Source organism: Dasypus novemcinctus, chromosome 19 (genome assembly GCF_030445035.2).
Source record: "Dasypus novemcinctus isolate mDasNov1 chromosome 19, mDasNov1.1.hap2, whole genome shotgun sequence".
Taxonomy (NCBI): Eukaryota; Metazoa; Chordata; class Mammalia; order Cingulata; family Dasypodidae; genus Dasypus; species Dasypus novemcinctus.
The window spans coordinates 51,417,538-51,432,835 of NC_080691.1; the positions used below are offsets into that span (position 1 = coordinate 51,417,538).

A 15,298-nucleotide genomic window follows, 5' to 3' on the forward strand; every position below is an offset into this window, starting at 1 on the left:
AGTATGAATCTTTATACATCTTTCTTTGGAAATATTAAGGTTTTTGACCCAGATTGCACAGGGGTAAAACATAATATATGGCATATATACAATACAAAATCTTCTTAGTTCTGAAACACACCTGGCCTCAAGTGTTGGATGAGGGCTTATAGACAATAGAAATGCTTGTCTTCCCCACCTTGCATAAGAGGCAGCACACTGGATCTTCTGCAGCTTGCAGTAAATCCTGGAGGTGCTGAGTGGAGGAACACAGGAGATAATTGGGAGGAATGTACGTTGCACATACCAGCACAGTCCTGGAAAGTCAAAGCCAGCCAGCTACAAAGAGTGAGGTAAAGTCCTATGAAGCTCAGGAAGCGGACTTGGCCCAATGGATAGGGCGTCCACCTACCACATGGGAGGTCCGCAGTTCAAACCCCAGGCCTCCTTGACCCGTGTGGAGCTGGCCCATGCAGAGCTGGCCCATGCACAGTGCTGATGTGCGCAAGGAGTGCAGTGCCATGCCACACAGGGGTGTCCCCCACATAGGGGAGCCCCATGCGCAAGGAGTGCGCCCTGTAAGGAGAGCTGCCCAGCGTGAAAGAAAGTGCAGCCTGCCCAAGAATTGCACTGCACACATGGAGAGCTGACACAACAAGATGACGCAACAACAACAAAAAAGAAACACAGATACCTGGTGCGGCTGATAAGGATGGAAGCAGTCACAGAAGAGCGCACAGCGAATGGACACAGAGCAGACAACTGGGGGGGAAAGGTTGGGAAGAGGAGAGAAAAAAAAAGTCCTATGAAGCTTCAGTATAAGAAAATCAATGTGAAATACCATGTTAATAGAAGGAAGGAAAAAACGTGGTCATCTTAATGGGCTTAGAAAAGACATTTGACAAAATCCAGACCCTTTCTTATCAACAACACTTAGAATGCTAGGAATGCAAGGGAAGTTTCTCAACATGATAAAGGTAATTATGAAAAACCCACAGCTAACATCCTGCTCAAAGGAAGAAGAATGAAACCTCCCCTCCTCCAAAGGTCAGGAACAAGACAAGGATTCCTGCTTTCCCCACTATTCAACATCACACTAGAATTTCTAGCCAGAGCAGTTAAGGGAGAAAAAGAAATAAAAGGTATCCAAATTGGAAAAAAAGTAAAACTGTTTCTACCCACATGATACTATATATAGACATGATACTATATATAGAAGATCCCAAAGAATCCACCAGAAAGCTACTAGAGCTAATAAAATGAATACAACAAAGTTGCAGGGTACAAATTAACACGCGAAAATCCGTTGTATTTCTATACACCACCAAAAATCAGTTTTATTTCTTTACGCCACCTTGAACAGTCTGAAAAGGAAACCAAGAAAACATTTCCATTTACAATAGCATCTAAAAGAATAAAATATAAAAATTTTAACCAAGGATGTAAAAGATATGTACACTAAAAACTACAAAACATTGCTGAAAGAAATTAAAGTAGGCCTAAATAAATGGCAGAACATCCCATGTTAATGGATTAGAAAGCTTACTATTGTTAAGATACCATTACTACCCAAGCAATCTACAGTTAGCACAATCCTGCTCAAAATCCCAGCAGCCATTTTTGCAGAAATGAAAAACTAATCAAATTCATATGGAGCAGGGAACTCCGAGTAGCCAAAACCATCTTGAAAAGGAAGAACAAAGGTGGGAGACTCATACTTTCTGATTTTAAAATTGACCACAAAGCTAAGTTGTCAAAAATGTGGTACTGGTTTAGACAGTGGGATATAAATATAGAGACCAATGGAATAGAATTAAGAGTTCAGAAATAAACTCTTAAATTGTCTATGGCCAGTTGATTTTTTGACAAAGGTACCAAGTCCACTTAATAGGGAAAGAAATTGTCTCTTCAGCAATTGGTGCTGGGACAACTGGAAATCCATATGTGAAAGAATGAGTATGGACACCTATCTCACATCATGTACAAAAACTAACTCAAAATAGGTCAGTGACCTAAATATAAGGGCTAAAACCCATAAAACTCTTGGTAGAAAACCTAGGGGAAAATCTTCAGTACCTCGTATTTGGCAATGGATTCTTGGCTATGATACCAAAAGCATGAGCAACGAGACAAAAAAATAGATAAATTGGATTTCATCAAAATGTAAAATTTTTGTGTGTCACAGGACATAAGAAAGTGACAAGACAACCTATGGAATAGGATAAACTTTTGATACAATGTATCTTTTTTAAAAGATTTATTTATTTATTTATCCCCCCCCACCCCCAGTTGTCTGCTTTCTGTGTCCATTCGCTGTGTGTTCTTCTGTGACCTCTTCTATCCTTAGCAGCAGCACTGGGAATCTGTTTCTTTTTGTTGCGTCATCTTGCATCAGCTCTCCGTGTGTGTGGTGCCATTCTTGGGCAGGCTGCACTTTCTTTCGCGCTGGGCACCTCTCCTTACAGGGTGCACTCCTTGCACATGGGACTCCACTACACAGGGGACACCCCTGCGTGGCATGGCACTCCTTGCGCGCATCAGCACTGTGCATGGTCCAGCTCCACACGGGTCAAGGAGGCCCGGGGTTTGAACCGTGGACCTCCCATGTGGTAGGCGGATGCCCTATCCATTGGGCCAAGTCTGCTTCCCACAATATATCTTTATATATCCAAATATATAAAGAACCCCTATAACTCAACAACAGAAAGACAAACAACCCAATTGAAAAATGGGCAAAGATTAGAATAAACATTTCTCCAAAGAAGATATACAGATGGCCTATGAGCACATGAAAAGATGTTCAACATTGCAGCAGTTTGATGTGGTTATGAATTCCAAAAATAGATATTGGATTATGTTTGTAATCTGATCTGTACCTGGGTCTGATTGAGTTATGATTAGGGCTTTAATTGAGCCACGTCATAAGGGCATTGAGCCCCCGCCCCTTGGTGGGTGGAGACTCATAGATAAAAGGCATAGCAAAGAACAGAGTTGGGGGTTCTTGATGTTGGAGTTTGATGCTGAAGTTTTAAGCTGCAGTCTTTTTTTTTTTTTAAAGATTTATTTATTTATTTCTCTCCCTCCCCCCCCCCCCCCCCCGTTGTCTGTTCTTGGTGTCTATTTGCTGCATCTTTTTTGTCCACTTCTGATATTGTCAGTGGCACAGGAATCTGTGTTTCTTTTTGTTGCGTCATCTTGTTGTGTCAGCTCTCCGTGTGTGCAGCACCATTCCTGGGCAGGCTGCTCTTTCTTTTGTGCCGGGCGGTTCTCCTTACGGGGCTCATTCCTTGCACGTGGGGCTCCCCAGCACAGGGACACCCCTGCATGGCAGGGCACTCCTTACACGCATCAGCACTGTGCATGGGCCACCTCCACACGGGTCAAGGAGGCCCGGGGCTTGAACTGTGGACCTCCAGTGTGGTAGATGGATACCCTAACCACTGGGCCAAGTCCGCCACCCTAAGCTGGAATCTTAAACTGGAATCTTAAACTGGAATCTTAAACTGGAATTCTGGGGAAAAGAGACAGAGCTATTTGCCTGATAGTCTACACCTGACCTTGTGAAAAGAGGCAAAGCCTAGAGAGCCTCATAGTCTACAGCTGTCCTTGTGGAGAAAACAGGAGCTGAGCCCAGAGGAACCCAGGAAGCTTGAACCCTCACAGACATCGGCAGCCATCTTGCTCCAACATGTGAAAATAGACTTTGTTGAGGGAAGTAACTTATGCTTTATGGCCTGGTATCTGTAAGCTCTCATCCCAAATAAATACCCTTTATAAAAACCAACCAATTTCTGGTATTTTGCATCAGGACCCCTTTGGCTGACTAATACAAACATTATTAGTCATTATGGAAATGCAAAAATCAAAACCACAGTGAAATACCACTTCACATCCGCTAGGATGGTTACTATCTAAAATAAATTAATGAAAAGTGTTTGTGATGATGTAGAGAAATAATTATCCTTGTGCTTTGCTGGTGGCAATGTAAAATGGTATAGCCACTATGGAAAACCATATAGAGTTACATATGATCCAGCAGTTCCACTCCTAGATCTATCCCAAAAGAATTGAATACATTGTTGAACAGCTACTTGCACACCGCTATTCATAGCAGCATTATTTGCAGTAGCCAAAAGGTGGAAACAGCTCTGTGTCTGTCAAGATGAATGGATAAACATAATGTGGTATGTGGTATGTACGTACAATGGAATATTATTCAGCCATAAAAAGGAATGGAGTTATGAGACATGCTGAACTTTGAAAACATTCTGCTATGTGAAATAAGCCAGATACAAAAGGACAAATAATTATTTCACTTAAATGAAATATCTAGAATAAGCAAGTTCATAGAGACAGAGTTACCATGAGTGGGAAGGGGGATGATAGGGGAGGTATTGCTTAATAGGTTTGGGGTTTCCGTTTGGGATGATGAAAAAGTTTTGATAATGAATCATATTTATGGTGGCACAACTTTGTCACTGGACTTGATGTCCCTGAATTGTACACTTAAAAATGATTCAAGGAAAGAAAGTCTAAGGTCATGTATATGACTAGAAGGAAAGATAAAAACTGTAACATGGGACTATAAGATAGTAAAACTTCATATGAAACATGAATATTGTATATTGCATATATAAAACTTTTTACAAAATATAAATACAAATATATTAGAGAGAAGGAAAAAGAATAGGGAAGCGGATTTGGCCTAATGGATAGGGCATCTGCCTACCACATGGGAGGTCCAAGGTTCAAACCCAGGGCCTCCTGACCAGTGTGATGAGCTGGCCCACGCTCAGTGCTAATGTGGCAAGGAGTGCCATGCCATGCAGGGGTGTCCCCCGTGTAGGGGAGCCCCATATGAAAGGAGAGCTGCCCAGCGTGAAAAAAGTGCAGCCTGCCCAGGAATGGCACTGCACACATGGAGAGCTGACACAGCAAGATGACGCAACAAAAAATGAGACACAGGTTCTGGGTGCCACTAACAAGAATATAAGAGGACACAGAAGAACACACAGCGAATGGACACAGAGACAATGGACACAACTGGTGCGGGGTGGGGAAGGGAAGAGAAATAAAAAATAATAATAAAGTAAAATAAAAAGAAAAAAGAAAAAGAAAAAGAATAACAGCTATATATTCCAGACTAGGTATAGAGAGATCGAGAGGTGATGAGTTTTGTTTGTTTTTTGTTTATTATTTTTGGAATAGTGAAAGTGCTTTGGGAGTGGTTGGGGTGATGAATGCACAAATATGTGATTACACCAAATACCACTGTTTGTACTCTTTGGGTGGATTCATGCTTAATTAATGTGTATCAATAAAATTGGAAAAAAAGTACTTAAAATGTTCAAGGGAAGCAGATGTACCTTGGTGACTGAGTACCTGCTTCTCATATACAAGGTCCTGAGTTCAATCCCTGGGACCTCTTTTAAAAAAAAAAGTTTCAATGTCAAGTTTTTGTTATATATGTGTTACCTCAATTACAAAAAAAAAGTGCTAGGGAGGGGCTGGGCCTGGTATGAGGGTCAAAATCATCATCTTTCTAGATACAATAGCAGTCAGCTAGAAGACTTAATGAAGAAAAGACCTAATTTGCAACAGCAGCAAAAATGTAAAATGTCTGGAATTGACTTAACATACCTGTGCCAGGTCTATGGGAAGATGACTTGCAAGACCTCCGTGAGAGCCAGAGAATGGCTTGATGGAGGGAACAGGTACACTGTGCTTGTGGGGAAATTCAATATTATGAAGATGTGAGTCCTTTGAATCAGTCTCTGTGTAACATGTTCCCAGTAAATTTACAAAGAGCTTAGACGGGGAAATTAGACAAGCGGATTCCTCAGGGTGAGGGGTGGGGAGCTGGTGTCTGGAAGCAGAGGTGGGAGAGATCTTCACCACAATTGAGGATTTTGTACCATGTATATGTATTACCTAGTGAAAAAATAAAGTGTAAAAAGAACTACCCCGCCATTTACATGCTGATACCCTTTAGATTTAAATTTTTAGCCCCCTTAGCCTCTGTGTCTCTGCCCCAGCCTCTTCACTTCAAACACCTGATTCACGTCACCACTTGGCTGTAAGACTGGCAGGTCACACTTGATGGTGCCAGGATGGAACTCCCACTACCAACCTGAACCTGCTCCTCCTGAATTTCCCACATCCCCCAGCTGCTTTCTCCCGGGCTCTGCTCCTTTCCCTCTGCCAGTGTCTTCGCTCTCATTCTTCTCCAGAGCCCCACCACCTTCAGGGTCCAGGTCATCCCTGCCTAGCAGTCTTCTCACTTCTCCACCCCTCCGCCTCTACCCTGCCCCTACATTTCTCAGTCAGTATGCCCCCGGGGTCCCAAAAGTCAAGCCATCTCCACAGCGTCTCATTGTGCTTAGATTTCCATCCAGACTATCCTAATGGCTATGCTGCCTTCTGGCCCTGTTCCACCCTCCCCCTCACTTCCTCCATCACCTCCCTCAGCAGGGCTGCCTCTCCCAGCTCAGGGCTGCCTCTCCAGCTCAGATTTTCCTTACCTTGAGACTTGGGGACCTTGCCTCCTCCCCTGGAGTACCCTCCCTCTGGCTGGTAGTGTGCCCTTCTTAGTCTCATCCTGTAGGTTTCCCCTCTTCAGGGTGGCTTTGTCCCTGTCCCCCAGTAGCTCTCAACTCCCCATTTCCTAGCCAGTTTTGCCTACAGCAGACTGCCCTCTTCAGGTCCTTAGCATTTTCACAATCTGCACTACCTTGTTTGTTTTTCCTTTCCTTTATTGTTTGTATTCTTCTCCTAGTATTAAACTCCTCACAAGTAAGAATCTTATCTCTTTAGTTACTACTTCTGCACTTTGAGTGGTACCTGGCATTTGGTAGACGCTCAGGACATATATGTTGAATGGAATGAATTTTATTAGTAGTTTCCAAGTAACTTACTCTTTCTTTTAAAACATGCTCTAGAGCTCCTGCTGTGGTCCAGGTCCTGCTCTGATGGATGTAGCAGAAAGCAAGCTGAGCATGTGCATACCTGGGGCACATGTAAAGAAGAGTCAGGGTGATGTCTGGTTTGGCTACCCAAACCTCACCAGGAACTTGTGGGTTCCTTCAGTATGATGAATAAAAACATGCAAGCTATTTACTCAGTGCACAGAGCAGGCCAGTGTTTCATCCTGCACCTTTATGCTGAGCCAGCTCCCTCTTGTCCAAGCCCTGTGGCCAAGTGCTTTGTCCTTACCTAAATGCTCAAGTTCTCGGAGGCCTGGGCTCAGATCCCAATGGTGTAACTTCGTTGTCTTGTCTCTTCACTTTGCAGAGGAATGTTTGCTGGGGGCTTGAAGGAGATGGAGCAGGAAGAGGTCCTGATCCACGGCGTGTCCTACAATGCCATGTGCCAAATCCTGCATTTCATATACACCTCCGAGCTAGAGCTCAGCCTGAGCAATGTGCAGGAAACACTGGTTGCCGCCTGCCAGCTTCAGGTGAGGCTCGCCTTGTTGAGCAGGGCAGATCTATGCTCAGGTGGGATCTCCCCAAGGTGCTCGCCAGCCAGTGCCCTTGGCATGAAGGTGGGTCAGAAAGGTGAGGATGCCAACAATGAAGAGACTGTAGCGCGGGGGTAGTCTTGGGCATGTGAGCTGCCTCAGCCAGCCCCAGCAGCTTAAACAGAGCTTTTCCCCTTGCCTCCTGGACTCAGGTTCCTCTTCTTCCTTTGCTTTCTACATTTTGCTGGTTTCTTTCCCTCTAGGCCTTGGGTCTCTCTGCCCTTGAGAAGGTCCCACATGTAAACCAAAGACTGGCCCTGAGGGCCCACATGTGGCATCCCAGTGCTCTGGTCTCTGGTGATGCTGAGCTTCCCTGGCACTGCTGCATAGGCCCTTTCTGCTCGTCTGCTACACCTTGTCTCTGATCTCTTTAAGACTGTTTTTTTCTTTTAAATACTTGATTTCCTTCAGAATTCAGAAAGTTTCTTGAGGGTCTGACTGTACAACTTACATTTTAGAAGTTTCTAGTCAACGTTGGAAGTGCAGGTGCCGTAAGACAGGCCTGGGCCTACAAATGCCTCTGCTCCGAAGAGCTATCCATCAGACAACCTGAGACCTCTCTTTCTACATTTCTTAGAAGTTAAGTGAAATGCTACATTGAGTTCATTAGTCTTACCCTTTTTCAGGTCTGAGTGTATTTTGGTCAATTAAAAAAACTTAAGTTTTATAAAAACCAACCTGTCCAGGGGCCTTTGGAGGCCAAACCATGGCAGCCTCCCAGGCCCTGAAGTCCATAGGTTGGCAAGAGGGAGGCACTTGATAATGTGCTTGTTGGATTGATTTTAGACCCTGCTTGCCTTGCTGTGTTTGCCTGATGGGGAGGTAGAATTAAGCCAAGGTGGCCTTTATGGGGGGAGAATTTCCCTGCCTTCTTTTATTCAGAGCCATTTTCTCTCCCCAGTGCCCTGTCAGTGTTGTCTTGAGGGCTCTCCTCTGAGTTTTGTGCTTAGCGGCCTCTGGCCTGTCTCCACCAAGAGGGCTCTCATCAGCAGGGCTGAGGTCCAGTGATCTGTACCTTCCTCACCTCACCCCTGCTCCCCTGCTTGAGCTCCCCTCTCCATTTCCTTTGCCTCCATGTTTCCCTGGACCCTTCTATCTCCATTCCCTCAATCTAGATTGTGATAAGGCATCCTTTTAAATGTTACTTGCAGCTCTCTCTATTCTCTATTTCCATCTCCTTTTTCCAGGCCTCCAGTCTACCTCCCAGCTGCTTTCTTTGCCTCCTACTTCTCTTCACCTGCACCGATCATGCCCTCAGACACCAGATTATGTTCCCAAAGAGGGCTTTCCCTCTCACCCAGCCACTCACAGCTGAGGCTCGAGCCAGTGCTCCTTAGGGCCCCGGACAGTGCGGCCCTGTGCCTCACTTCTTGAGTAGCTCTGCCTTGTTTTATTTCTAATATATTGGGCTCAAAGTGTCCAGGTTTACCAGATCATATTTGTTCATGTACTCAGTGACTGCCTGTGACTTGTCCCCTGCCCTAGGCCTCAGGTCCCATCCACACTCTTTCTGGTGTTCCCAGAGACCTGGGTCCGAATCCCATCAAGACTGTCCTAGTCAAATAACCCTGAGCAGATCATTTTTCTCTTCTGAGCCTCTAACAGGTCTCCTCCCAGGACAGGCCTGGGACAATTTCTCCGAAAAAAGGCCTGGAGAAGGGCCACGCCGGTCTTGCCATGGGGCTCTTTTTCCCAGGAAGCTACATCTCAGATCTACTCAGATGATGTTTTCTTTTACATTCAAACCAGGACCTGGTCTTTAGCATCCTCACCCATGGCAAACCAGACATAGTGTTTTAGGAATGAGAGGCAAAAGCAGAAGACCCACTAAGGCAGAAAACAGATAATAAAGGAAAAACAGGATCTAGCAAAGCACTGTGGGACATTTGGTAAAGGACCCATGCTTGCCTGTTAATTTGCAAATTTCCATTTGGCCCTTAGCAGATTATCTGGCAAGAAATACGTGTCTTTTGATGTAGAAAAAAAGAATATTTTTAAATGTTTACTAATAAGCTTCAGATACCAGTAAAATTACTCTATGTGCAATAGTTAATTTTGATGATGTTAGATCAGTGAGGTAGTCTAATTTTAAGAGAAATTAGAAAGTTCTGTTTTCCTGAAGAATTGGTAGATACCTGACTTGTGCTCCTGGGGAGTTTCCTGTGGAAGCCTTTACTTTATCTCATTTCATTCTGCCATGTTTTGGTTATATGCTCCATGGGTGCTCTAATAGTCCTTGGGGACTGTTAATTCCCTGCTCCCAACTGAATCCTTTTCTCTCTCTTGCCCGCCTTCCAACCAGCTGATGTTTCTGCATGGTGGAAAAGGTGTGTGTGTGCGCAGAGGCACTTGGGAGCCTCTGTGCTAACTACAGTCTAGCTCGGCTGCGCCCAGGGAGCCTCAGGAGGTATTTGTTCTGGGTCAGGTTCCCAGGTGGGAATGGGTGGGAGTGTCTGTGAACACTCTGCAGGGGATTCTGATGCATGTTGTCAGTTCAGCCCTACTCCTGATGAAGGGAGGGCTGCTTCCCTGTTCCTGCAGCTCTGGCTGAGCCTGGAGTTGGCAGGGTTTCTGGCTGAAGATAAGAGTTGGGTGTGGTTTTGGTTCCAGCCCTTTTTTAGAGGCAGACACTTGTAGAGAGCCCTGGGGTAGGGTCAGGGTCACAGGTCCCTTCTGATAATCTGACGTCAGGCCCATTTCTTCCGCTTCCTGCATCCCTGGAGTTCCAGTATTTTTAATCTAGATGGTAACTAATATATACTAATGGTCTACTATGTGCCATGTGTTTCCTATGCACTGTCACTTTTAATTTGTTCCTCTCTGCTTTAACTGACCCCATTTTACAGATGAGGGAACTGAAGCCCAGACTGCCAGTTTCTGAGCCAGAATATAAGCCCAGGCAGTCTGGTATGAACCTGGTTGTCTCAGGTGTGTGGGAGGAAAGCACAGCACTGGATCTGGGTAAGGAAAGGTCAGGGCCTTGCTTTTCTTCCTGAGGATCAGCTGCGGAAAACCTCTGTATGGGCTTTGTTTTGCTGTTACCTTCTGTCTTCTCCCCCAGATGCCGATCCCTGGCCTGGGCTTGAGTGGGTGTTCATTCTTTCTGCAGATCCCAGAAATTATTCATTTCTGCTGTGATTTCCTTATGTCCTGGGTGGATGAGGAGAACATCCTTGATGTCTACCGGCTGGCAGAGCTGTTTGACTTAAGCCATCTGACCGAGCAGCTGGACACCTATATCCTCAAAAACTTCGTGGCCTTCTCTCGGACTGACAAGTACCGCCAGCTTCCCCTGGAGAAGGTCTACTCCCTACTCAGCAGCAACCGCCTGGAGGTCTCCTGCGAGACGGAGGTCTACGAGGGTGCCCTGCTTTACCATTACACCCCGGAGCAGGTGCAGGCCAACCAGATCTCACTGCACGAACCCCCCAAGCTCCTCGAGACAGTGCGCTTCCCCCTGATGGAACCCGAGGTCCTGCAGCGGCTTCACGACAAGCTGGACCCAAGCCCCCTGAGGGACACGGTAGCCAGTGCCCTTATGTACCACCGGAATGAGAGCCTGCAGCCCAGCCTGCAGGGCCCTCAGACGGAGCTGCGCTCGGACTTTCAGTGCGTTGTGGGCTTTGGGGGCATCCACTCCACACCATCCACCATCCTCAGCGACCAGGCCAAGTACCTGAACCCCATGCTGGGCGAGTGGAAGCACTTCACCGCCTCCCTGGCCCCCCGAATGTCCAACCAGGGCATTGCGGTCCTGAACAACTTTGTGTACTTGATTGGTGGGGACAACAATGTCCAAGGATTCCGTGCCGAGGCCCGATGCTGGAGGTAGGAAAAGGCCCTTGACTGTGCTTTTACCTGCAGCTAACACGGGTGCAGGAATCATGGATCAAAAGGGCTGGGGGTGTCCACTGCTCAGGTAGGAAACACGTTCTACAAGGGCAAGGTATCCAGGGCAGGAAGGTATGATTCCCCGTCAGCCTTTCACATTGTTACAGCTTGTCAGGGGTACTCCTATTTTATAGAATGAAGTCTACATTAATTCACAGGCTGAGGATGGCAGTGAGATCAGGAAAAAGAGGGCCTGCAATGCTTTTCTTCTCTCGTCACCTCCTCCTTCTCAGAAGCCCACTCATCTGTAATCACACCCTGCTCAGTCTTATGGAGAAGGGCTGCATTGTGAGTAAGCAGGCTGCACTCAGACTGGCTGAGTGCAAGGAGAAGGGGGCCCTTGACAGGAGGGGCAGCTAGGCCCCAGAATGAGGGGGCCTAGGTGCTGAAGAGCATTGGGCCAGGGCCACTGAGTCTTCCCTCTTGCCCTCTCTTGAGCCTTGAATGTCATGTGTCAGCTCCCCTTGGCCTGTCCTCTGAGGTCCTCTCTCATACCCACCAGTCCTGGTGGAAGGTGGCGTCCTGCTGCTGCCGCCAAGCGGGCAGTCCTCAGCCAGGGCGAGCAGTTAAGGCTGATGTGCATCCCTGAGCCTCATGCACATTTTCCCTAGGCCTGTTGTCAGATGTATATTGGGCATGAGGTTCAAGAACGGGTTTTGTGGACTGCCAGTTCTATTGTTCTGAGGCTGTGATCCCCACTGATCCATCTCTTCAGGCAGAACAAGGGAAGGAAGGCAAGACCCCACAGCCTCAGCTACCATGAGATTCCCAGGGGCTTCTCCACTCTGCTTTGGTGTAGGAAGTCTCTAACCCTGAGACCTGAAAGACGGTGCTGCAGAGAGAGATCTCCACCAGCTGCTTTTCTGCACCTGTGAGCTGGGTGCTGACCAAACTCATATTCATGATTCCATCTTCCGGGGTGAGGGGTTGGTCATGCCACTCAGGGTCAAGGCGGAGACCACGACTGAGGTAGAGACAGCCATTCCTTGCCCGCCTCTGCTCCCTGGCCCCAGGGACTGGATGCTTTCGTTTTAACTGATGAGACCCAAACAAAGCTTGGCAACTTACTATGAGGATGGACAGAGTTCAGAGGGGAGGAGACTGAGAGCCATGCCCAGTGGGTGTGGTGGCACCCGTTCCAGGGCTTCCCTCTGGCCAGATCCCGATGCTTCCTTTTTTAGGGTGCTCAGTTTCCCAGTTGAAGGGCCAATACCAGTTCTCCCTGCTGAGGGTGACCCCCAAATTTCCACACACCTCTCTCTCAGAGTATTCCAGTCTCTGCCCAGCAGAAGGCAAAGGCCAGTGTATACCTGGCAGGGGGCCTGAGGGCTTTTGCACAGAGCCATCCCGGTGAGTGATAGCTGGGGACTGTGCCTGTCCCTGTGCTCCATCCTCATGTTATGCACTGTTGATCTCAGGTCCATTTGAGATTGTGGCCTAAACTTCCCTTTTGTGAACGTCACTACATGTGTTGTAAGCTGAAATGGGCCCTGGTAGTCAGCCACAGCTCAGACACCCATTGAGGGTGGTGAGGCCTGCTGGGGCGAGAAGGGTGGTGGGCAAAGGGGCTGAGTCTGCTGAGTATCTGCAAAGGTGAGGGTGAGTGGCAAGCATATCCTCGGCTGCCGGTGACCCTGGGGTGTGCCACCATCATTACTGAAGGAAAGGTTCATCATCTCCCTGTGGACTCTTTTTTTTAAGATTTGTTTTATTTATCTTTCCCCACCCCCTCTTTGTTTGCACTTGCTGTGTCTGTTTGTCTTCTTTGCTTCTTCAGGAGGCACCGGGAACCAAACTTGGGACCTCTGATGTGGGAGGGAGGCACCTAATTGCTAAACCCACCTCCGTTCCGTTTTGTTGTGTCTCTCATTATGTTTTTCCTCTTGTGTCTCTTTTTTTTTTTTTTTAATATTTATTTATTATTATTATTTTTAATTACATTAAAAAAAAATATGAGGTCCCATTCAACCCCACTGCCCCCGCCCCCCACTCCCCCCACAGCAACACTCTCTCCCATCATCGTGATACATCCATTGCACCTGGTAAGTTCATCTCTGAGCATCACTGCACCCCATAGTCAATGGTCCACATCATAGCCCAGACTCTCTCACGTTCCATCCAGTGGGCCCTGGGGGGATCTACAGTGTCCCGTAATTGTCTGTGAAGCACTATCCAGGACAACTCCACGTCCCGAAAACGCCTCCACATCTCATCTCTTCCTCCCGTTCCCCACACCCAGCAGCCCCCATGGCTACCGTTCCCACACCCATTCCACATTTTCTCTGTGGACATTGGATTGGTTGTGTCCATTGCACACCTATGTCAAGTGAGGGCTTAGATTGCACATGGGTACTGGATGCACTCTTCCCGCTTCTAGTTGTAGACACTCTAGGCTCCATGTTGTGGTGGTTGACCTTCTTCAACTCCATGTTAGCTGAGTGGAGTAAGTCCAATAAGTCAAAGTGTAGGAGCTGAAGTCTGTTGAGGCTCTGGGCCTGGGTGTCATATTATCAGTCCAGAGATTCAAATCCCCTACATATATCTTAAACCCAGCACCAGCTACAATTCCAATAAAGTAGCATGCAAGTCTTGTGAAAAGAGATCCCCTCTGAGTCCATTTGCATCACGCAGAAACACCAGCTCCAAAGAAGGGCCATCTGTCATGGCAGTGAACCCCTTCTGCCATGACCATAGAACCCGTGGGTCTCTTTATCCCTCAAAAGAACCAATACCTGGGGTTGTATCTACCTTATCTGTCTCTTAGACTCTGTTCAGTTGTACATAGGGCTATTCCTTCTGACAACCTCCAGACTCTTTTTTAGAGACTCACAGCCTTATAATCTCATTTCTCCTTTCCATTTCCCCCTTACATTAGGTCAAACCGCTTCCCGAAGTCATGTTATTATATGTAGACAGGTATATTCTGCTGTTCCGCATTGAATCTTTAATTCAAGGTCATTTTCTAGTTGCTTCTTCAGCTGGTATGTGGTAGTGATCCCTCGGTGCCAGGGAGGCTCATCCCCGGGTGTCTTGTCCCACGCTGGGGGGAATGCATCACATCTACACGCTGAGTTTGGCTGTGAGAGTGGCCACATTTGAGTAACATGAAGGCTGTCAGGAGGAAACCCCCAGGCTCAATGCTACTCTAGGCCTTGTTCTTATTGCAGGTGCATAGGCTCAAAAGTGTAGCCATTAGTATCAAGAGCCCACTGTTGGGCCCTCTTGTGTCTCTTGTCGCCTCATCTTGTCACATCAGCTCACCATGCCTGCCCATTGCACCAGCTTGCTGTTCTGCTCATCCTCTTTAGGAGGCACTGGGAACCTCTCTGCCTGCTTTGTTGTGTCTCATTATGTTTTTCTTCTTGTGTCTCTTCTTACATCATCTTGTGACAGATTGCCGCTCATACCCATCGCACCAGCACACTGTCTTCTTTAGGAGGCACTGGAAACTGAACCACAGACCTTCCATGTGGTAGATGGGAGCCCAGTTGCTTGAACCATATCCCCATCCCCCGTGGAATCTTATTTATTTATTTTTTAAAGATTTATTTTTATTTATTTCTCTCCCCTTCCCTCCACCCCGTTGTCTACTCTCTGTGTTCATTCGCTGAGTCGTCTTCTGTGTCTGCTTGCATCCTTGTCAGCAGCACTGGGAATCTGTATCTCTTTTTTGTTGCGTCATCTTGCTGTGTCAGCTCTCCATGTGTGTGGCGCCACTCCTGAGCAGGCTGTGCTTTTTTTGCGCGGGGCACACTTCTTGCGCATGGGACACTCCTGCATGGCTCGGCACTTCTTGCGCACATCAGCGCTATGCGTGGGCCAGCTCACCACACGCGTCAGGAGGCCCTGGGTTTGAACCCTTGACCTCCCATGTGGTAGGTGGATGCCCTATCAGTTGAGCCAAATCTG

The 15,298-nt window shown here is 47.1% G+C and overlaps 1 protein-coding gene across 3 annotated transcripts in view; it reads left to right on the forward strand.

Annotated features, from left to right (window-relative positions):
- KLHL22 (kelch like family member 22) overlaps positions 1-15,298 on the forward strand; it is a 40,994-nt gene that overhangs the window by 11,422 nt on the left and 14,274 nt on the right. For all 3 annotated transcript variants that reach the window (XM_058281790.1, XM_058281789.2, XM_058281791.2), the window contains 2 exons: positions 7,270-7,435; positions 10,608-11,326. In XM_058281790.1, coding sequence (XP_058137773.1) covers positions 7,270-7,435; positions 10,608-11,326 — 885 coding nt within the window. The remainder of the gene's footprint in view (positions 1-7,269; positions 7,436-10,607; positions 11,327-15,298) is intronic.